This window comes from Stegodyphus dumicola, chromosome 6 (genome assembly GCF_044657685.1).
Source record: "Stegodyphus dumicola isolate Sdum_Otavi_A_Nest chromosome 6, ASM4465768v1".
Lineage (NCBI taxonomy): Eukaryota > Metazoa > Arthropoda > Arachnida > Araneae > Eresidae > Stegodyphus > Stegodyphus dumicola.
This window is the reverse complement of record NC_140773.1, coordinates 143,779,007-143,798,534: the sequence shown is the minus strand read 5'-3', so window position 1 is coordinate 143,798,534 and position 19,528 is coordinate 143,779,007. Positions and strand designations below refer to the sequence as shown.

The 19,528-nt window shown below is 32.0% G+C and overlaps 2 protein-coding genes across 2 annotated transcripts; one reads left to right on the top strand and one right to left on the bottom strand.

Annotated features, from left to right (window-relative positions):
- The first annotated feature begins 2,850 nt into the window (after positions 1-2,850).
- LOC146996852 (uncharacterized) lies at positions 2,851-6,250 on the top strand. Its single transcript, XM_085818939.1, has 2 exons — positions 2,851-3,545; positions 5,782-6,250. Exons 1-2 carry the CDS (start codon positions 3,511-3,513, stop codon positions 6,248-6,250), a joined length of 504 nt encoding a protein of 167 aa, XP_085675065.1. The 5' UTR covers positions 2,851-3,510.
- A 7,145-nt stretch (positions 6,251-13,395) lies between these two features.
- On the bottom strand, positions 13,396-19,223 carry LOC118195168 (uncharacterized). The gene has a single exon (XM_035366426.2). It carries the CDS (start codon positions 17,922-17,924, stop codon positions 16,365-16,367), a length of 1,560 nt encoding a protein of 519 aa, XP_035222317.1. The 5' UTR covers positions 17,925-19,223; the 3' UTR covers positions 13,396-16,364.
- Positions 19,224-19,528: the final 305 nt, after the last annotated feature.

Sequence of the window (19,528 nt, the reverse complement as noted above, 5' to 3'; positions counted from 1 at the left end):
CGCACAAATCGAATATAAAAGAATTATTGAATACAGCAAAACACAATGGCTAGCTCTTTTACCAGCAGTAGAAAATATTTTAAAAATATACGAACCATTACAATCATACTTTTTATCACAAGATAAATGTCCAAGAACATTGCAGCTGTTTTTTGAAAATGACATATCACAAATTTGTCTTCAATTCATCTACAGCCAAGCTACATTATTTCACAATGCTGTGAAAATTATTGAAGGGGACAAAATTTTAATTACGAAAGTGTCAAATGAAATCAATAATTTAAAAACAAAATTGCAAGAAAGAATTGATAACGATTACGTTCCTTTAGTTATTTAGGTTGGAAGAACAAGATGCCATATTAAACAACCTGATTTTCTGAGAGAAGTCAGAAATTTTTATAATTAATTGCTTGGAATATCTTGAAGAACGAACGGTTCAGTTCTAGGATATTAAAAACTTTTTTTGGGTGACATTCAAAAAGGAGATTTTATGGGAATATGTAGAAAAATCTTTTTAATATATTAGTAACCATTTTCCGAAAAATAATATTTGTGAAAATGATCTTTTTGATAAGATGTGATTGGTAAAAAGATACGTTACTGATGAAAAAATTAAATGTTGGTTGTCTCTGCAAATATTAGGAAACACAAAAATGGATGGAGTTATTCCTTCATTTTAAACAGAATAATATTCCTTATGAAAATATTTTGAAAATTGTAGAACACACACTCTCCCTTCCAGGAACAAATGCAGCAACAGAACATGTTTTTTCTAGTACTATTAATAAAATATGGACAATTGAAAAAAAAATGCAGTTGAACATTAAAATCTGTATTAAGCCTAAAATATAATTTGACCAAATCATGAGAGAAATTTCATGACATTTTAATAAATGATGCGAATCTATTGCAAAGTATTCACTTGGATAAAAAATATAACCGTGAAAGAAAATCATAAGTTTTTAAAAATAAAATATCAAATTCATTAAAAACATAATATTCAAATTATTGTTTTTTAAAAATATTTTTATAGTTACCAACAGTTAATAATAAATATATTTTTGTATATTTATAGACAAGCATATGAATGTACATAATAAAATATATTTTTTTGAATTATCGGTCTGCTTTCATAACTAAATTATAATTCTCATTTCATTCCATTTGTCCCGCTTTGTCTCAATGAAAATGTGGTCACTTTAACCTAGTACATTCTGCCATGAGAGGAAATACATTTACTGTATTTGATGGCATATAAGACGAACTTTTTTTCCTAAATTTGGTCTAAAAAAATTACCTGCGTCTTATACGTGAAGGACACATGTTAACTTTCAACACTAAATGCTATTTTTAGCCCGGATAAAGGTCTAGACACACATAAATTTTTCTACATCTGCCATAATTATTTTGCACATGTGTAAAATATCTGTCGCCAAAAAGTGCCAAAGCTCGAACAGGTTCAACGGTCACATTACATCTATGGAGCCTTTCCTTCTTTACATAAACTTTCTTTTACTCGGCCGACACACGTGTCAGTATCGGTGCTACTCTGTATAAATGTGTCGGTATCGGTGCTTAAAACTACTACAGTCAAAAGTCGTTAATCCGGACTCGTCGGGACTTTGGTGATTCCGTATTATAGATCATCAGTTTAAATCTGGTAAGATGGCATGCAGAAATTATAAAATTAAAAATATGAAACCGTAATTTATGAAATAAAGAGCAATTATGATCTAAAGAATATCAAAATTTACAAAAAAAAAAAAAGCTTAGTATTTATTTGTTTACTTTACTTTCTTCGCTATCGGAAGCAAATATAATGACGAGGAATTTGATTTAAATCATATCAAAGACAAAGTACATCGAGATGAAATACTACATTTAGTAAGGAATTATAAGCCAAATAAAATAAAAAACATCTGTCCTGAAGATAAGGATAGTGCTGACAGATCAACTTCCAATTCATTGCGCGCTGCGGCATCCCCCCGCCGCAGAGCAGCGTGAAATTGATAAACAGATTTCGGAATAGTTAGATAAACATAGGGTATGCCTTTATCCATTTTTTGCAGCCATTCCACTTTTTGTTTAATGGACTTCGAAACATACTTTCGCTTTGTAGATCCCTTACATATTAGTAAATATATATCGGAAATTCTATTTTACATAATCGAAAGTTCAAGCTTACTTTTATAAAATTGCTCTAACAGTCTGCAAAAAATAATAAGCCGGATCCAATTCGAAGATTGAGGAACAACGCAATCTGCAACATTAACTGAATTAGATAATTTTAGCTTAGCTTATACCATCCGTTATACATTAAATGCGCATGCGTAAATGTATTTTGGGCATACGCACACGCATATTCGCAGCTGTAAAGCGCCGTTCACACTGGAACATATCGGAGCTAACGAACACATCCGACGCAAACAACACAGCCGGTCAGCTAGAAAAAACCAGTTTTTCGTCACTACGGGCCCAGTTGAAAAATCTGAACTTCACGCAAAACGGAGCTAGTCGACACATGGAACCGACCAATCAGGAGAGTATTTCAAATCATCATCAGCAGCTTGCACGCTAAGTTCAATAAACAACATGGCTGAAGATATGAGCGACGATTGCAGTCTAATTGCTGAAATCCAGCGACATCCCGTTATATGGGATAACAGACTTAAGGAATATAAAAATAAAATAAAAAAAGAATGCGCGTGGATGATGATTGCTGATCGTCTCCATCGGAATGGTAAGTAATTTTCTTTTTTCTACATTTTTGTGTTTAGATTTTGAATTCGGAGTATTAACTGAATTACTGATATCAATGATCTCAGATAATATATCTATTTGTATTATAAAGTTAGCAATGAAATTAAAAGTAGTGAAAGCAAAACATGAACAAAAGCGTTAATGTAATTTTTGTCTTCCTTCTTAACTTTTCTCTTCATAAAAAGAAAGGTACTGTTTATTGCCTCATATAATAAAATAAATCGCACAAACTTTATAAATTCGCGCACTCTCTAATCAATTGGAATAAAAATACTATTAATAACAATAAAACATGTTTTTATTTTTCTAAATAATTTTTGATGATTTGGAACCTGTATACTTAATGACCAATTTTGAACAAAAGGAAAGAATAACCCCTTGCCATACTTAATTAGTCAACCCAGAAAAGAATAATGGTTATTATATAATACTGATATTTAGCATTCCCATTTTTCTCAAGTAATGATAATTATCTTAATATTTTAACTTTTACTGCTTTGAACTAAGTTCTAAAAACTTTACCTAATTGTCTTCCAGTTAATGCAATATCTCACTTAAAACATTTCCTAATTTTGCCTTGTAAACAGTTTGGGACAATGCTTTTAAACTTTTAATATTCATTTATTACAGTTGATGAGATTATGTACAGGTGGCAGAATTTAAGAAAATTGTATTCGAGAAAAAAAAAGAACAGCCAAGAGTGGAGATGGGGCTAACTCTGTTCAAAAACCTTGGCCTCTTGCTGCCCAGATGTCTTTTCTGGCTCCTGTTGTGATTTCAAGAAAGTAAGCTATACTTCCATGTCTTCTAAAACACTGTATATGTTTTTTTTTAAAGGAACCTTCTTCTTGACAGATCATATAATTTTTTGAAAATGGATTTATTTACGATGAATTATATATCAGATTGCCAAAATAACATTTTTTATAACTGGTTGTTTACTGTGTTATTAAAAGTATTATGTCGATGATTAAGCCCTTATTTCAAGTTTGTGTTCAAATGTAAATAAACTGGCAGGACAGATAAGATCATCACTAGTTTACAGTAGTGTGCTTAAATTCATAAAAATTCAGGTTTTCATACAAATGTAAAAAGCATGAGTTTCATTGTCTTTACACTAAGAATGACTTGTTTTCACCTGTTCCCAAAGCAGTTGTGTTGTAGACATGCTATTAATTACTGCTCGTAGGTGATAAGAAATTTACTTGTCTGCCATTTATTTTGGAACGATACATTTTCACAAAACATAAATCTACTCTGTATGTTCACATTGGTATAAGCATAAAATAGTACACTCATTGTTCAAAAGCGGATTATTATATAATTTTTAAATGATTAATGATACACAAACTTAGATACAATGTCTTTTACTAACCTCATGCTGTTTTTGAGATAAAATGGTTTTAACTAATTATTTATTATGTTATGATCATTCTGACTTTTTCTGTTTATACAATTTTCATAAATTATTACAGCATATTAACCATTATTGTACTCATTGGTCTTCATATTCAAAATATAATTTCCCCAGTTAATGACCATCTACTTCAGATGACTAGTTCTAAAAGTGATCAGTATTTCTGAGAACATATATATAAATACCACTAGCAAGTTTCATCTCTCAAGCACTATCATTACCACTGTCTATACATGTTCATTTGGAGGCGATTATACTTTTCTTTGTATGTAAGCCCTTTCAAGTATTTCAGTAAAAAAACTTCACACCACACGCTAGCCACATGGGTATTTTTCATGGTTTAGCCCAGGAGTAGGAACCTTGTAGCTGTAGTGCGCCAAACCAGTTTACTAATATAATTCATGATGCTGTACAGTAGGAAATATTTAAAACAATTTGATTCACACAGCAATACATGCAGAGTTAGGGAACAGAAGGCGAGAATAAAGATTTAGAGTTATATTATATATTACTTTAACAAAAGTGTTCATTAGAAAAATTAAGCACTGTGATGAAATTCTGGCAACTAAACTTTCCTGACAGTGCAGAGAGTAAATACAGGAAGATTTATCTTTGTCTGATAACTTTCTTAAGAGTGGTGTAGAGTGCCACTGAGAACTGTACTGTGTGCCATAAGTTGCCGATGCCTGGTTTAGCACGCATGTTATGTGAATACAAGACAGTTTTCTGTAGAAAGTCCTCTGTGCCTAACAAACACATGATGTCATGTATATGACACGTAAATAATATATATAACCAAAGATTCATCTGTTTGTCTAAATCTTATAATATTTCTAAATATAAGGAGAAAGAAATCCTGGTCATAAATTCATAAATTCAAGTTAAAATTTTATTAAATTTTTTTTTGAAAAATAAGAGCCCTCACTAAAAAATACTTTTAACTCGGTTATCAAGTTCACTTTTTGGTCCTCTGTTTTACAAATTGTATTCAATGATTAAATGCATAATTTATCTTTAATATTTTTATATCCATTTTTTTCCATGTTCAACTGAAGATTAATAGTTATTCCCATTAATAATAAAATAATCATAGTATGACTAAAACAATTTGATACCCTGTTTTATGCATATAATGACATTGTTTTTATTGCATTAATAATGTAACTAATTGCAGAATTTTTAACAACAGAATAACTAACATATCAAACAGGAAATTTTTCTTAAAAATTCTATGAGTATTTCATTAATATTCATATTAAAAAACTCTCTTTTCGGGGAATATGAAACATAGGTAGCAATGAAGTTTACTTTTTATGTGACTTTGAAGCATTTTCTAAATGTTGAATTAACAGGTCAAACGTAATGAATAGCCACTGAGCTTAACCATCATGGACACTTAACAGAATGCTAGATATACCCAGAAATTATCTAAAATTATTTTTACTTGTTGCTAATACCATATCAAAGAGTGACATTGTGTTTTCTATCAATGACATGAAAATGTTTTTGCTTCTACAAATTAAAAGCTTTTAGAATTGTTTCCCCTTTTACAAAAGTAAAATAATTTGTAAAATGAAACAAATTTTTTTTTTTTTTTTTTGCAGAACAATCACTAATGATATTTGGAATGAGGAGATGGAAGAAAATATGGAGCCAAGCCTCAATAGTTCTGTACATGACTCAGAATTCGACTTGAGTGCCACTGTTCCTTCTGATGATGAAAGAGGTGTAACCGATTTAGAAAGTTTATCAATAATGACAGACAGGACAGAGGCAATGACAGAAAGGGTCGATTTTAGCAGAGAAGCTGCTATGACAGGCTCCAAAACATCTGCATTAAAGAATGGCAATTCAGAATCCAATGTCTGCACTAAAAAGAGGAAAAAAGATGCAACAGATGAAATTCTGGATTTCATGAGAAGTACTACCTCTGTATTGACGGAAAAAGATGATGATGATCCCGACAGAAATTTCTTACTGAGTATGCTACCGGATTTTAAAGAATTAAGCAAAGAGGCAAAATACAAAGCCAAAATGGGTTTTCTGAGCTTATTGCATGAGTTGGGAAAATAAATAAAGTAGCTTCAACTCTTCCATGCTCATTGACTTCATTTTTTTATTTGCTACATAATATATTACTTGCGAAGAGAAAAATGTCTTTTTTTTTATTATTATAGAATATTACTAGTATGCAATAAATATATGAAATTAGCTTAAATAATACATAATTTACATACAAAAAGAAACATAAAGAAAGCAGAAAAACTAAATAAATTTATTTTGCCAGGGAACAGCTCCTTCTTCATTAAAATAATGCATGAATCTTTCTCGAATGGCAGCTGCACATTCGGTAGCATTATTGGCACCTTGTCTACCAACTGATGGTAAATGGCTCTCGTCTTGCCTCCACAGACCTTCTTGAACAGATCCATCTTCAAACATAGAATCTGCGTATCCAAATGGACAGTAGCTCTTTGCAGCCTTACCCATTTCATTTCTCATCAGAAAATTATGTAAGCAGCAGCAAGCAAACACAATTCTATCTGCTCTGTCTGGCTGAACGTTGAGAATGTTTCGAAGTACTCTCCATCGAGCCGTCAAAATTCCAAATGCATTTTCGATGCACCTCCTTGCTCTTGCCAGACGATAATTGAATATTCTTTTATTCCGAGGAAGGAGTTTCCCTGGGAATGGCCGCAACATATTTGTTTTTAAAGGAAATGCTTCATCTGCAATAAAAACAAATGGCAAAACCTTGTTACTTTCAGGAAGCAATGCTGGCTCAGGTAAAAATTTTGAGTTTTGTAATTTTTGACCTAACGAAGAATTGGCAAAAACTCCACCATCACTAATTCGCCCAAAATTTCCAATGTCCACATACAAAAACCTATAATGAGCATCAGATGCTGCCATTAAGACAATGCTGTGGAATCCTTTATAATTGATATAGGACGATCCTGCATTTGGTGGGGCTTGTATAGCAATGTGTTTACCTATAATGAAAGGGAAAAAAACACTATCAATAAAAACATATTTTATAAGATTTCATCATTCATGAATCTTTGTGAATATGTAATAAAGATATGATAAATTACAATCACAATTATTTTCTATTAAGAAGAAAATTTCAATGCTGAGAAAAGATTATTTTGTTCATATATCAAATTTCATTAAAACATAACACTAGATTTTGTCATTTATAGTGTTTAACTAGAATACTAAATATCATTATTTGTAATGTCATAGGTGTAATTATATATTCAATAGCATTTAATTAAATAATGAACTGCCAGGGTCAATACTTTATTTCAAAATAAAAGGTATGCCACTAACCATCAACTGCACCAACACAGTTAGGAAAATTCCACTTGTATGAAAAACCATCTGAAACTTCAGTCCAATGGTTTCGTGAACGTATTTCAGGCAAATACAATGGGCCTAAAGTCTGACAAATTGCTTCACAGGTCTCATGTATAATACTGCATACTGTCGATTTGCCAATTCTAAAGCTAAAGGAAAGATCTGCATATGTTCCACCAGTAGCTGAAAACCTTATAAAAAAAATAAATAAAAATACATATTTATTCTGAAATAAAATATCTGAAAAATAGAACTGGTTTGCCATTGTACACATGAAAAAAGAAAAATCTGATATATTTGTTAAACAATTTATTAAAAATATTTGTTAAACATAAGCTTGTTTTGGTAATTTTAGTTCATCAACTGTTTGTTTGAATATTTATGCGAGTCTATTTTCAGAACTTTTATTTATTTACTTTTTTTTACTCAAAATGTGTTTTAAATAACTTTTTTCAAAACAAGCAGGTTTTTTTAAAAAAAGGACCAATAGTATATATGATAGAAAAGTAAACTCATTTTGCTTATATTTAGTAATAGATAAATGCAACTATAACTGGAAAACACAACTTTCCAAAAACAAATATCAGCTATCGTATATTAGCACAAGATGTACCTGATATTTCATAAGCATATTATTATAGCAAATAGAAGGGTAAAAGTATATTTACGGGTAAACATTGGTAATTTTTGGCGGTACATGCATACAGAGTTTGCACAATTCTTTGACTTGTTACTTTGGCTTTGTGTATCTAAAATCACCGCTACGCAAAGCTAAAATAACAAGTCAAAGAATTGCACAAACTCGGTATCCATCTGACACACATACCTTTCATACATACCTCCCTCATGTTACATACATCTATTTATTTTACCTTACAAAAGTAAAGAAACATAATGTATACACTACAAAGTCCATAATCCAAACTTGTTGGAACATTGGCGATTCCGGATTATAGATCATCAATTTAAATCAGGTAAGATGGCATGCAGAAATCATACAATTAAAAATATGAAACTGTAATTTATGAAATAAAGAGCAATTATGATCTAAAGGGTATCAAAATTTACAAAAAAAAACTTAATATTTATTTGTTTACTTTATTAAACATTCATCATTTTGTCATATGGTCACTTTTATCATAACGAACCCTTTTTCTGTTAGTCATTGCAAGTGGGGTGTCGGAATTCACAAAATATTCAAAAAGTTCCTTTTTCTTTTTGCTTATATACAGTTGACTTTCCAACGTCATACTCATCGCATAATTTTGAGACTTTATCCATTTTTTGCAGCAATTCCAATTTTTGTTTGATGGACATCGAAACATGCTTTCGCTTTGTAGATCCTTTGGCAGCTCCTAAATTTGAAACTCTTTTTGACATAATCAAATGTTCAAACTTACTTTTTATAAAATTGCTCTAACAGTCTGCAAAAAATAATAAGCCGGATCCAATTAGAAGATTAAGGAACAGCGCAATCTGCAACATTAACTGAAATGCCTTAGATAATTTTAGCCTAGCTTATTGTAAACACATTGTACGTTTACGCATGCGCATAAAATTTGTAGCTTTGAGGTCCGGATTATGGACCTGCGGATTAGAGACTTTGCACTGTATATGCAGAGGCGTAGCTAGAGTTTCCAGCACCCGAGGGCAACTGATGAATTTGCGCCCCTTTCTGTGTGCCAATAATGGAAAACATTTCATTAAAAAATTTCGTAGCATCAATTTGGCACCCCTTTGATGCTGCGCCTGGGGACAGATGTCCCCCCTTGGCACACCCTAGTTATGCCACTGTATATATGTATACACATGGAAAATATGTGTGTGTATGTGCGTACATATACTCACACACATTTTCTTTTACATAATTAATGGAAACTACAGAGGTTATTGAATTTATGAGTCTTTACTTACCTCAAACAAAGTGCCAGCCTTTCTGATGGAGAAATTGGCTTTCTTAAACGAGTCGTCTTCTTTTCAATTTTCTTTCCAATCAGGGAAAGCAGCTGATCAAACTGATTGCCCTATTATTTAAATATAAATATATGATTTAGGTATAAATTTAAAAAAGTATTTTTAATTAAAGCTTAAACATCTGTGTATTTCATTAATTTAAATTTTTAAATTTGTTTTATTCCAATAATATTATATACATGCATTTTTCATGAGATTAAAAAAAGGTCACTGAAATGCAATGATCATAACATTTCTGTAAGGTTAACTAAAACTCATTGAATACTTAAGCTACTATTCTAGAAAGGGGAGGAAGCTTGTACAAAAGATAAAGAATAAAAATTTACATATTATTATGATGGCAGTGTGTACTTGGAATGTTTTGATCATACCTTAATAAAGAACTGCTAGGCCTTTTTAATGCCATAAAATGCTTATTAAAATTATATTCAGTATTACTTCAAGCAAGTCATTACAAAGTCTACTTATGCACACAATTACTAACCTTCGGACAACTCAGTATGGGTTAGAGCTGAATAAAAAGGGAAAATAAAGACGTATAGAATTATTAGTGTTATTGCGATCTGCACGGATTATTTTAATTTTGCTACTACTACTATTTATCTATCATACATTCATTAATATACAATGTGCATGTGAGAGAAAAAAAAAAACTTTTAACATATATATTTGTTAATATATATTTCCATACATTTTTCCTAAAATAGTTAGGGTAGTTAACTCATTTTTTTATAATTGATATCCCATCACTAGCAGTGACAATAATAATTTGAAATATGAGAAAAATCAAGGCAACCTTATTTATTGAAATCAAGATAAATTTTCTGCTTGAAGTGAATGAAAAAATACTAAACTTACTTTACAATTTGAGTTAGTCTATATTTTAGGGTGTCCCTTGGATTATCACCAAGTTGTTGTTTAATTTATTGCCAAATTGTTGTTTCATTTATAGTAACCTGAGTAATTGAATGTTATAGAAACCCTATTAAGACATGATTGGTTGCATCATTGAGGTGAATTTGACTGATGGGGAAAATATATGTAAGTTCTTATTTCTGCGTTAGATGTCGATTAGTTCTTTGTTCCATTTGAGTTCCGCAATTATTGTGAAAAAGAAAACACGATGTGTCTAAGTACATTGAGTATTTTGTGATTTGCATGGTAAAATGGCTGACAGTAGTAAACTGGGTGTTTGGTGACATAGTACATGAGAATAGAAGGTGTTTTTTTTTTAAGTGGTTGAGAACAGAAGAAATTAAATTTTGTCGAATGTAATTCAATGGAATATTTTACCTGAACAATGATCATATCCAACTGCTGGAAGTCGTACAATTGGCTTTTTGATAATGGCTTCGTTCACATCTCAGTAAATCACACAGTGACATTTAAGGATTCAGAAACTGGAGCTCATCTCGAAACCATCAAAGATATGTGGAATATAATAAAAAGGGATTTTCGGAAGAAATACCACCTACAGTCCGGCACTACGTAGGATATTTTTTATTCTTATTTTTGTGAATTTATGTGGCGACAGCAGTATGCATATTCTAGTTCAGATAACTTTAGAAAGTTTTTGGATGCTGTTAAGGAATTTTGTGTACCACAGATTGGAGACACAGAAATTTCTAAATAAGGTAAGTCGATATTTCCTTTTTAAAGTTAGTTTTCACTGTGTGATTTAAAATGCAGTTTACGGAGCTTTGATTGGCTACAAATTTGGTTCAATTTTGGCAATGAATAACTTTGTTTAAAATTATATGACATCATCATTCTACTGATTTTTTTAAAGTAAAACCAGATTGATGGACAAAGTCAAGGCTGTGCGCAATGCCAAGATTCTGCAATTCTCTGATGTTTTTATAAGTGAAAATATATCGATGTGTACATGGACACAGAGTTTGTGCAATTCTTAGTATTCTTCAATTAGCAAATAAGCTAAGCATTTTCATTTTACATTGCAAATCATACTTTCATTTTACATTGCAAATCATACATAAAAGGAAATGACAAATAACTAATCATCCTTCACATAAGCATTCTTTTCTTTATGCATTTTAAAATTCTCAATGTTTAAGAAAAATGCAGAAATTGCAATTTTCAATTTATTTTTTTGCAAGAAGCAGAAAATGTAATCTCCTTCATTGATTTGATGATGATTTTGATTTTGATGTTTAGCAGGCTCTTAAAAAAACATGATGAGCATGGATTACAACAAAACTGTATATTAAAATTTGAAATTTTGGGAAATGCTACTATAACATAACTATATTATTGTTATATTCAATGAAAATTGTACTTACCGACATCCTCGTAAAATTGAAGAATAAGTCATGATAATTCTCTCGTAGATGAGGTAGCAAAGCAGAATGATGTCCATGAATTGCTCTCTGCTGGTAAATGGATTTCACCCACTCACTTCGTGGCTTTTTGACTAAAGTCTTATACAATACATATGCTGCAAGAAGAAAACTCCGCAACAAAATACATTTTCGTTGTTTTCTGCTCACCACACGTTTCGATCGAACCATTTTTTTTTTTTAAATTCGCTCTATCGCTCGAAGATTAACGGCGGAAGACTGTCTGCTACGAAACGTAAACAAATGAAAGCGCGCGCGAACTCCTACTCGCTTATTGGCTGTCGCTAGTGGACGCTTCTAGTAAGTGTGAACGAGCTAGGTTAGGTAGAGCCGTGTTTCATGCGCCGGTTAGCTCCGATAGCGTCGTTGAGTGTCAAGTGTGAATGGGCCTTAAAGGTCTTACGTGCACGTGTCAATGCGGCGCTTGTGTAGTACGTTTGTAGCTTTGAGGTCCAGATTATGGGTGTCCGATTAACGACTTTTGACTGTATTTGTTTTAAGAAAATACCCTGGAAAATATGACTACGGGAAACTAGAGAATAAGCTATACAATTCAATATAAACTAGGAGTGTTAAACTAAGTCAAAGTGCATGGAAATAGAGCAGCAGCAAGGCATTTCGGTCAACTGCCTATCGAAAAAATAATACGTACTTGGCTACTGCAGGAAGATCAACTGAAGACTGCTAAAAAACAAAAACATAACCTTGGATGCCCAGCTCCATCTTGGCCTGAACTTGAAAATGTGGTAAAAATGTGGGTGATAGATAAGAGGAAATCTGGGATAAGTGTTTCAACCAAAATGATAGTCAATGAGGCCAAAGGATTTGCAGAAAAACATGGGAATCAGAACTGTTCAGGGTCTGAGGGCTGGTGCTACAGGTTCATGAAAAGGCAAGGCTTATCAATGTGCACAAAAACAACTATTGCACAGAAAATGCCAGCAGATTATGAAGAAAATATACATAGGTTTGTTATAAATGCACACAAGAAAACTTCTTTTGAGCTCGGTCAAACAGGAAATATGGATGAAATTCGACTCACATTTGATGTACCATCCAACAAGACTCCTGCTCTTGACGGAACAGAAGACGATGCATTATTCGAAGAAGGTGATATGACGAAAACAGTAGCGATGACGATATTCTCATTTTCCATGATGATGATGATAGTGAAAAGGATTTTTATGGTTTTGAAAGTGATTAAAATCTAATTTCATGATAGGCAATGTTTTCCTTGAATCTGTGTTTTTTGTTGTTTCTGCTATATTTTGTATTATGTTTGATTGCTTGCCGTTCATTCATTTATTCATTATTGAAATCTACATATCATGTTTAAAATAGCTTGCCGTTTGTTAATTTTCCCTAATAAAAATATGTTTGGTAATTGCATTCAATAATTATTTATTTGGCTTTTATGAAACGTGAGAACTAAAAGAAACCACATATTAAGTTATTGTGGCACCGCACTGTCTATTGAAACATTTTTTCCTTGTCTGTAGCCTTAAAATAATAAGGGTAATAATAATAAATAAAGATAAATAAGGGTGCGTCTTATATGCCAGTGTATCTTATAAGCCATCAAATACGGTATACGACTCTTCACAGATCCATTAATAAATTCTGTATCATGCTCTGAAGCAGTCAAGCTACAGTGCCTTGCTTCAGAATTTTAGAAGTAGTATTTCAAGGGGATGAAATGAAAGTGATCCACATAGCATATTCTGGTAAGGACTAAAGACTCAAGGATAGACAAAGAAGAGTGCCTACTATATAAAAACATAAGCTTGAAGCCAAAAGAAAGTAAAAAAAAAAAAGAAAAGAAAAAAATTGAAAGGTTTCAGACTTTAAATTACATCCAAAGGGTCATTTTTTAAACATTTTATCTGTTACCTTTATTTATTAAATATCACGTTTTTCTCACTTAAACCATAAAATTCAGTTCAAGAACAATATCACAAAATAGTTTTAAATTAAGCATAACTTCAGAATTTGTTATATGTTTTTTCTGTACAACATTGCCATTGCTCGCTTTGAAATCATTGAGTTTGTCAATCAAAAATTCATTAACGTTTTACAAAATATGAAATCGATAATAAAACAAATTTGAAATTTGGGCTTTCAGATGTCCATATTCATAGTAGGATTATGTCATTCAAAATTGATGGCTCTAGGTACCACTGTTTTATCACAGCGCAAGAAACATACATACATTTACGCAGATTCTTCATGATTTAATTTCTTCAAATATAACACAGGGTGATAGTATTTGATGGCAACAATTAGAAAAGTGATACGCCGTTTATAGGGTTCTGATGCATAACAAAAACAATAGTTCTTCAGGGTCAATGCCCCTTTGGACTAAAAAGAAATATATATATATATATATATTTGCTCCAAAAACTTTCATTTTTATCAGAGACAATTCAAGCTCCATACTGTATCAAAGGCACTGGTAGCACAATTCAAAAATCAATTTCTTAAAACTAGGATAGTGAGAGAGTTTCAACTTTGACAAGAAAGCGAGAAATAACACGCCAACGGCATTTCACATCTTTGTTCATTTTAAAATATACCTTTTAAAAGTGCAACTGATTCATATTTGGAGATGGGCAGATATTAGGCCAATAAAATCATCTGCTTGCAGGGGCGTAGCTAGAGGGGGGCATCTGTCCCCGGGCGCAGGATCCAAGGGGCGCCAAACTGATGTTACGACATTTTAAAATTAAATGTTTTCCGTCCTTGGCAAGCAGTAGGGGGCGCGAAATCTCCAGCTGTCCTTGGGCGCTGAAAACCCTAGCTATGAGTCTGTCTGCTTGTGAATAAAAGAATCTATCTAAAAACATTTCAGTCAGTCTAAGTATATGTTACTTTAAGACTATCATTCATTGCTTTAATGCAGCATTTCTTTAAAATGGCTTGCGATTTATTTTATTTTGCATACAAGTTTTTTTCGGTACTATTCGGTTTTGAGCGGCGTAAAAAATCGCCAAACTATTATTGATGCCAGTGCTGCCAAAAATAATTATGGCAATCCTAACGCAAGAAAGGAAGTATAATAGTAGTATATAACTATATAAGATTGATGTTTTAATTTAGATGAAAGGTTAATTTCATATAATACATTTTTATTATTATAATCTATATAAAAAAGGCTAAACATGACAGAATGAAAGCATAAGAGTAAATAACTATTTCAGATCATTATTATAATTTATATAAAAATTGCTAAACGTTACTGAATGGATGCCTGCATCACTATTTCGTTATCGAGAAAGCATAATTTCATCTCTTTGGTTGTTCAAACATAATTTTCTATAATGAATGATGCCTTTTATTTGAAAAAATTCTCTGTTAAAGTGCAGAATCGCCCACTTATTTGTTTGCCACTTTTTACAAGGGTAAAAACAACTGGATGTTTGTCAATTTTCTTTTACTTTTTACGTGAAAATGGTCGATGTGTGCATAGATAAAGTCAAGGGTGTGTGCGGTGCAATTCTGGGATTTTTTATCTTTTTGATGTGAAAATAGGTCGATGTGTACATGGATACTGAGTATGTGCAATTCTTAAAAACGCGTCAAGCAGTGGGTGATTCTGCACTGTACCCAAAATTCTATTGCAGACTGACTTTTCGTCATGAGCAATTCCCAAATTGTTAAATCCATAGGATATTAAAAAATGATTTAAAAATAAAACTAGTATTTCAATGGCGTGTTAAGAAATATAGAACTATATAAACTTACGCAATCTGAAATCTGCGCATATGCTAGATTTGGCGCGCTGTTAGATGGGCGCGTTTGCTAGATTTGGCGCTTTTGCTCATACATTTTCGCTGCAATTTTTTACAGTCCTTAAAACGGAATAGTACCTTTTCTTCTTATGGAAACAAATGGTTTATTAAAAGCTTACATGAAATGAATAGTTACATACATCATATAATGAGGATTTTTTTTCTTTTTTGCTGTATCAACAAGTCCTTACTTTTGGTATTTATGTATTATGATGACTACATTGGCAACATGTGGCTATAAAGATCTCCATTGCCGTTTTTTTGGTTTATGTTTATAAATTCTTTTAAAAATTAAAGCCCTAATTATAAAGGAACAAAAACTTAAGAACCAAAAATCCCGAATATATATACAAATTATAAAACTTCACATCATGGCCAAACAAATGCGTTCTATGGGTAGAATTCCAGCCTCTGAAAAATTCTATCGCTTCCTGTTCGTTTGAAGGAAGTTGCAAAATGTTGATATCCATTGGGAAAATAATAATTACAAAAAGTTCCCGTGTTTAACCTAAACATAATCTGCTACAAAAAGTTTCCCGTGTTTAACCTAAACATAATCTGCGTAAATGTAGCAAAAGAAGGTGTGGTAATAACAAGTGCGGGATAATATTCTTTATCTTAGTGCCTTCTATAACCTGTATAACCTACAAGGATTGCCAGTTTTGGCGGGATATCTAGGTAGTTGTCATAGTATGTAAGTACCCTTTTTTAATCTAACTTGCTCGAATAAACATCAGGTTTCTCTGTGTGGATCAGCATATGCCTTTTTAAATCACCCTTTTGTCTAAATGACTTGTTGCATATCTTACACATGTGAGGCTTCTCTTTTGTGTGAATAAGCATATGGTTGGTTAAGCAACCCTTCTGTCTAAATGACCTGTTACATACCTCACATAAATGAGGCTTCTCCTCAATGTGAATTAGCATATGCTGGTTTAACACACTCTTCTGCCTAAACGATCTGTTACATACCTCACACATATAAGGTTTCTCTCCTGTATGAATAAGCATATGCTTATTTAAGTTATCCTTTTGTCTAAATGACCGTTTACATAGCTGACACACATGTGGTTTCTCTCCTGTGTGAATAAGCATATGTTCATTTAAATTACCTTTTAGTCTGAATGATTTGTTACATACCTCACACACATATGGTTTCTCTCCAGTGTGAAGAAGCATGTGGTTATTTAATTTACCCTTTTCTTTAAATGACTGTTTACATACTTCACACATGTGAGGTTTCACTCCTGTATGGATCTGGATGTGCCTTTTTAGATCACCCTTTTGTCTAAATGATTTCTGACATTCTCCACACACATGAGGTTTCTCTCCTGTGTGAATACGCTTATGCTCACTTAAATCAAATTTTCTCCTATATGATTTGTTACATACTTGACACACATGAGGTTTTGCTTCTGTATGAATGAACATAAGCTCATTTAAATCATGCTTTTGTGTATATGATGTGATATGATACATATTAGGATTTTCTACTGTGTGAATAAACATATGCTGGTTTAACACACTCTTATGCCTAAATGATTTGTTACATACCTCACACACATGAGGTTTCTCTCCTGTATGAATGAGCATATGCTTGTTTAAATTATCCTTTTGTCTAAATGACTGTTTACACAGCTGACACACATGTGGTTTCTCTCCTGTGTGAATAAGCATATGTTCATTTAAATTACCTTTTAGTCTGAATGGCTTGTTACATACCTCACACACATATGGCTTCTCTCCGGTGTGAAGAAGCATATGATTATTTAATTTACCCTTTTCCTTAAATGACTGTTTACATACCTCGCACATGTGTGGTTTCTCTCCTGTGTGGATTCGCATGTGCCTTTTTAGATCACCTGTTTGTCTAAATGATTTGTGACATTCCCCACACACATGAGGTTTCTCTCCTGTATGAATAAGCTTATGCTCACTTAAATCACACTTTTTTCCAAATAATTTGTAACATACTTCACACATATAGGGTTTCTCTCCTGTGTGGATCCACATATGCCTTTTTAGATCTCCGGCTTGTCTAAATGACTTGTGACATTCCTCACAAATATGAGGTTTCTTTCCTGTGTGAATATGCTTATGCTTGCTTAAATCAGACTTTTTTCTAAATGATTTGTTACATATTTCACAAAACACATCAGGATTTTCTTCTGTGTGAATAAGCATATGTTTGTTTAAATTACCCTTTAGCTCAAATGATTTGTTACGTACCTCAGATATATGAGGTTTTTCTCCTGTATGTGTAAACATATGTTTGTTTAAATGTCTTTAACATACATTAATCAAATTTTAAATTGCTCTTCAGCTAAATACATGTTACATACCTCACACATATTAGATTTCTCTTCTGTATGAATAAACATGTGTTGGCTCAAGATACGCTTCAGTGTTAATTATTTGTTACACGCTTGATACACGAGGTTTCTTTGCTGTGTGAACAAGTATGTGCATGTTTAATTTATGCTTTTCTCTATATGACTGTGTAATATCTCACACACATGAGGTTTATCTCCTGTACGGGCCAACATATGCTTTTTTAAATCCCCCCTTTATTTAAATATCTTGCTCCATAATTCACACACAAGACTTCTTTCTTGTGCGATATACACGATTCTTTTAAAAATCCCTTCTTTTTTGGAAAAATGTTATATACCTCCAAGACATCAAATATCTTTCACATATACTATCATCAAATTTCTTTCACATATATCAACTATAAGTTGACAGCCTTGATACCATATTACTGGCTACAAACCTCACAATGTTAATCCTGTTCTGCATAGATGTAAAAGTGATCGGCTTACAGAAATTTTACCCTTGTCTAAGTAATTCTTGGAGGCTTCACACTGACTTCTGGTGTATTTATCCCAAACTGACAATTGCTAATAAAAATATGAATGCATATTATGCATGAGAAGTATCTAATGGACGATTCACGCATGCCATGAATTCCAGGAACACTTCACGAAGAATAAATTTACTACGTTTTACAGAAATATGACTTTTTGCCCAAGAATATATAATATTTTAATTATGAATTTATGCAATAATATCATACATGCTACATTTCGACTAAATGAAATGATTTTTCTACAGTTGTTAAGCAGTGCTTAACATTTTGAAGAAGATATTGCTAGTCAGATTGCACATTTCACTTTATGAAGTAGTATGAAGCTTACAAGAAAATATTCACCGACGTTTGCAGGTTTCAATGAAGGGAAGGAAGCAGATGATACTTCGAAGCATCCTTAATTCAAGACTCGCATTACAGTTCCATTTTTGTATATACGTGTTAAAACCAAGGAGGTTAGAATAGAAGGAGGGAAGGTTCAACTCAAACGGTGAAGCTTGGCGGCCATGTTCCTGTTATCGCTGTGACTTGTGCAAGGAAGTTTGTAATTGCAATACTTGTTTTCTTTTCTTTTTGAAGCATGTCAGCTTGTGTTGTATATGGATGCACAAACAGATTTTCGAAAAAGATTCCTGGGATTACTTTTCACGCGTAAGTATTGATTTTCTTTTTTTTATGTAATTTGATAACTATGGTAAAAAATATCACGATGTCATGTTTTCTTTACAGATGTGAAAAAAAGGACTTAATAAAAATCAAAATATGTTAAATACATTTTAATGTTTCTGTTTGTAGCTGGCATCTTTGTTCCTTAACATACAATGATGTATGCTAGGATTTAAACTGTATAATTTGAACGTTTTAGTTAATTCGTTTGATAATTTTCATGAAAAGTAAGAGACCAATTGTTACTATTTTTATAAATTGTAAAGGTGTTAAATAAAGTAATGCTTTTCTTTATGTAGTAATTATTATTAATTTTAAAGTTTTTTTAACTGTTTAG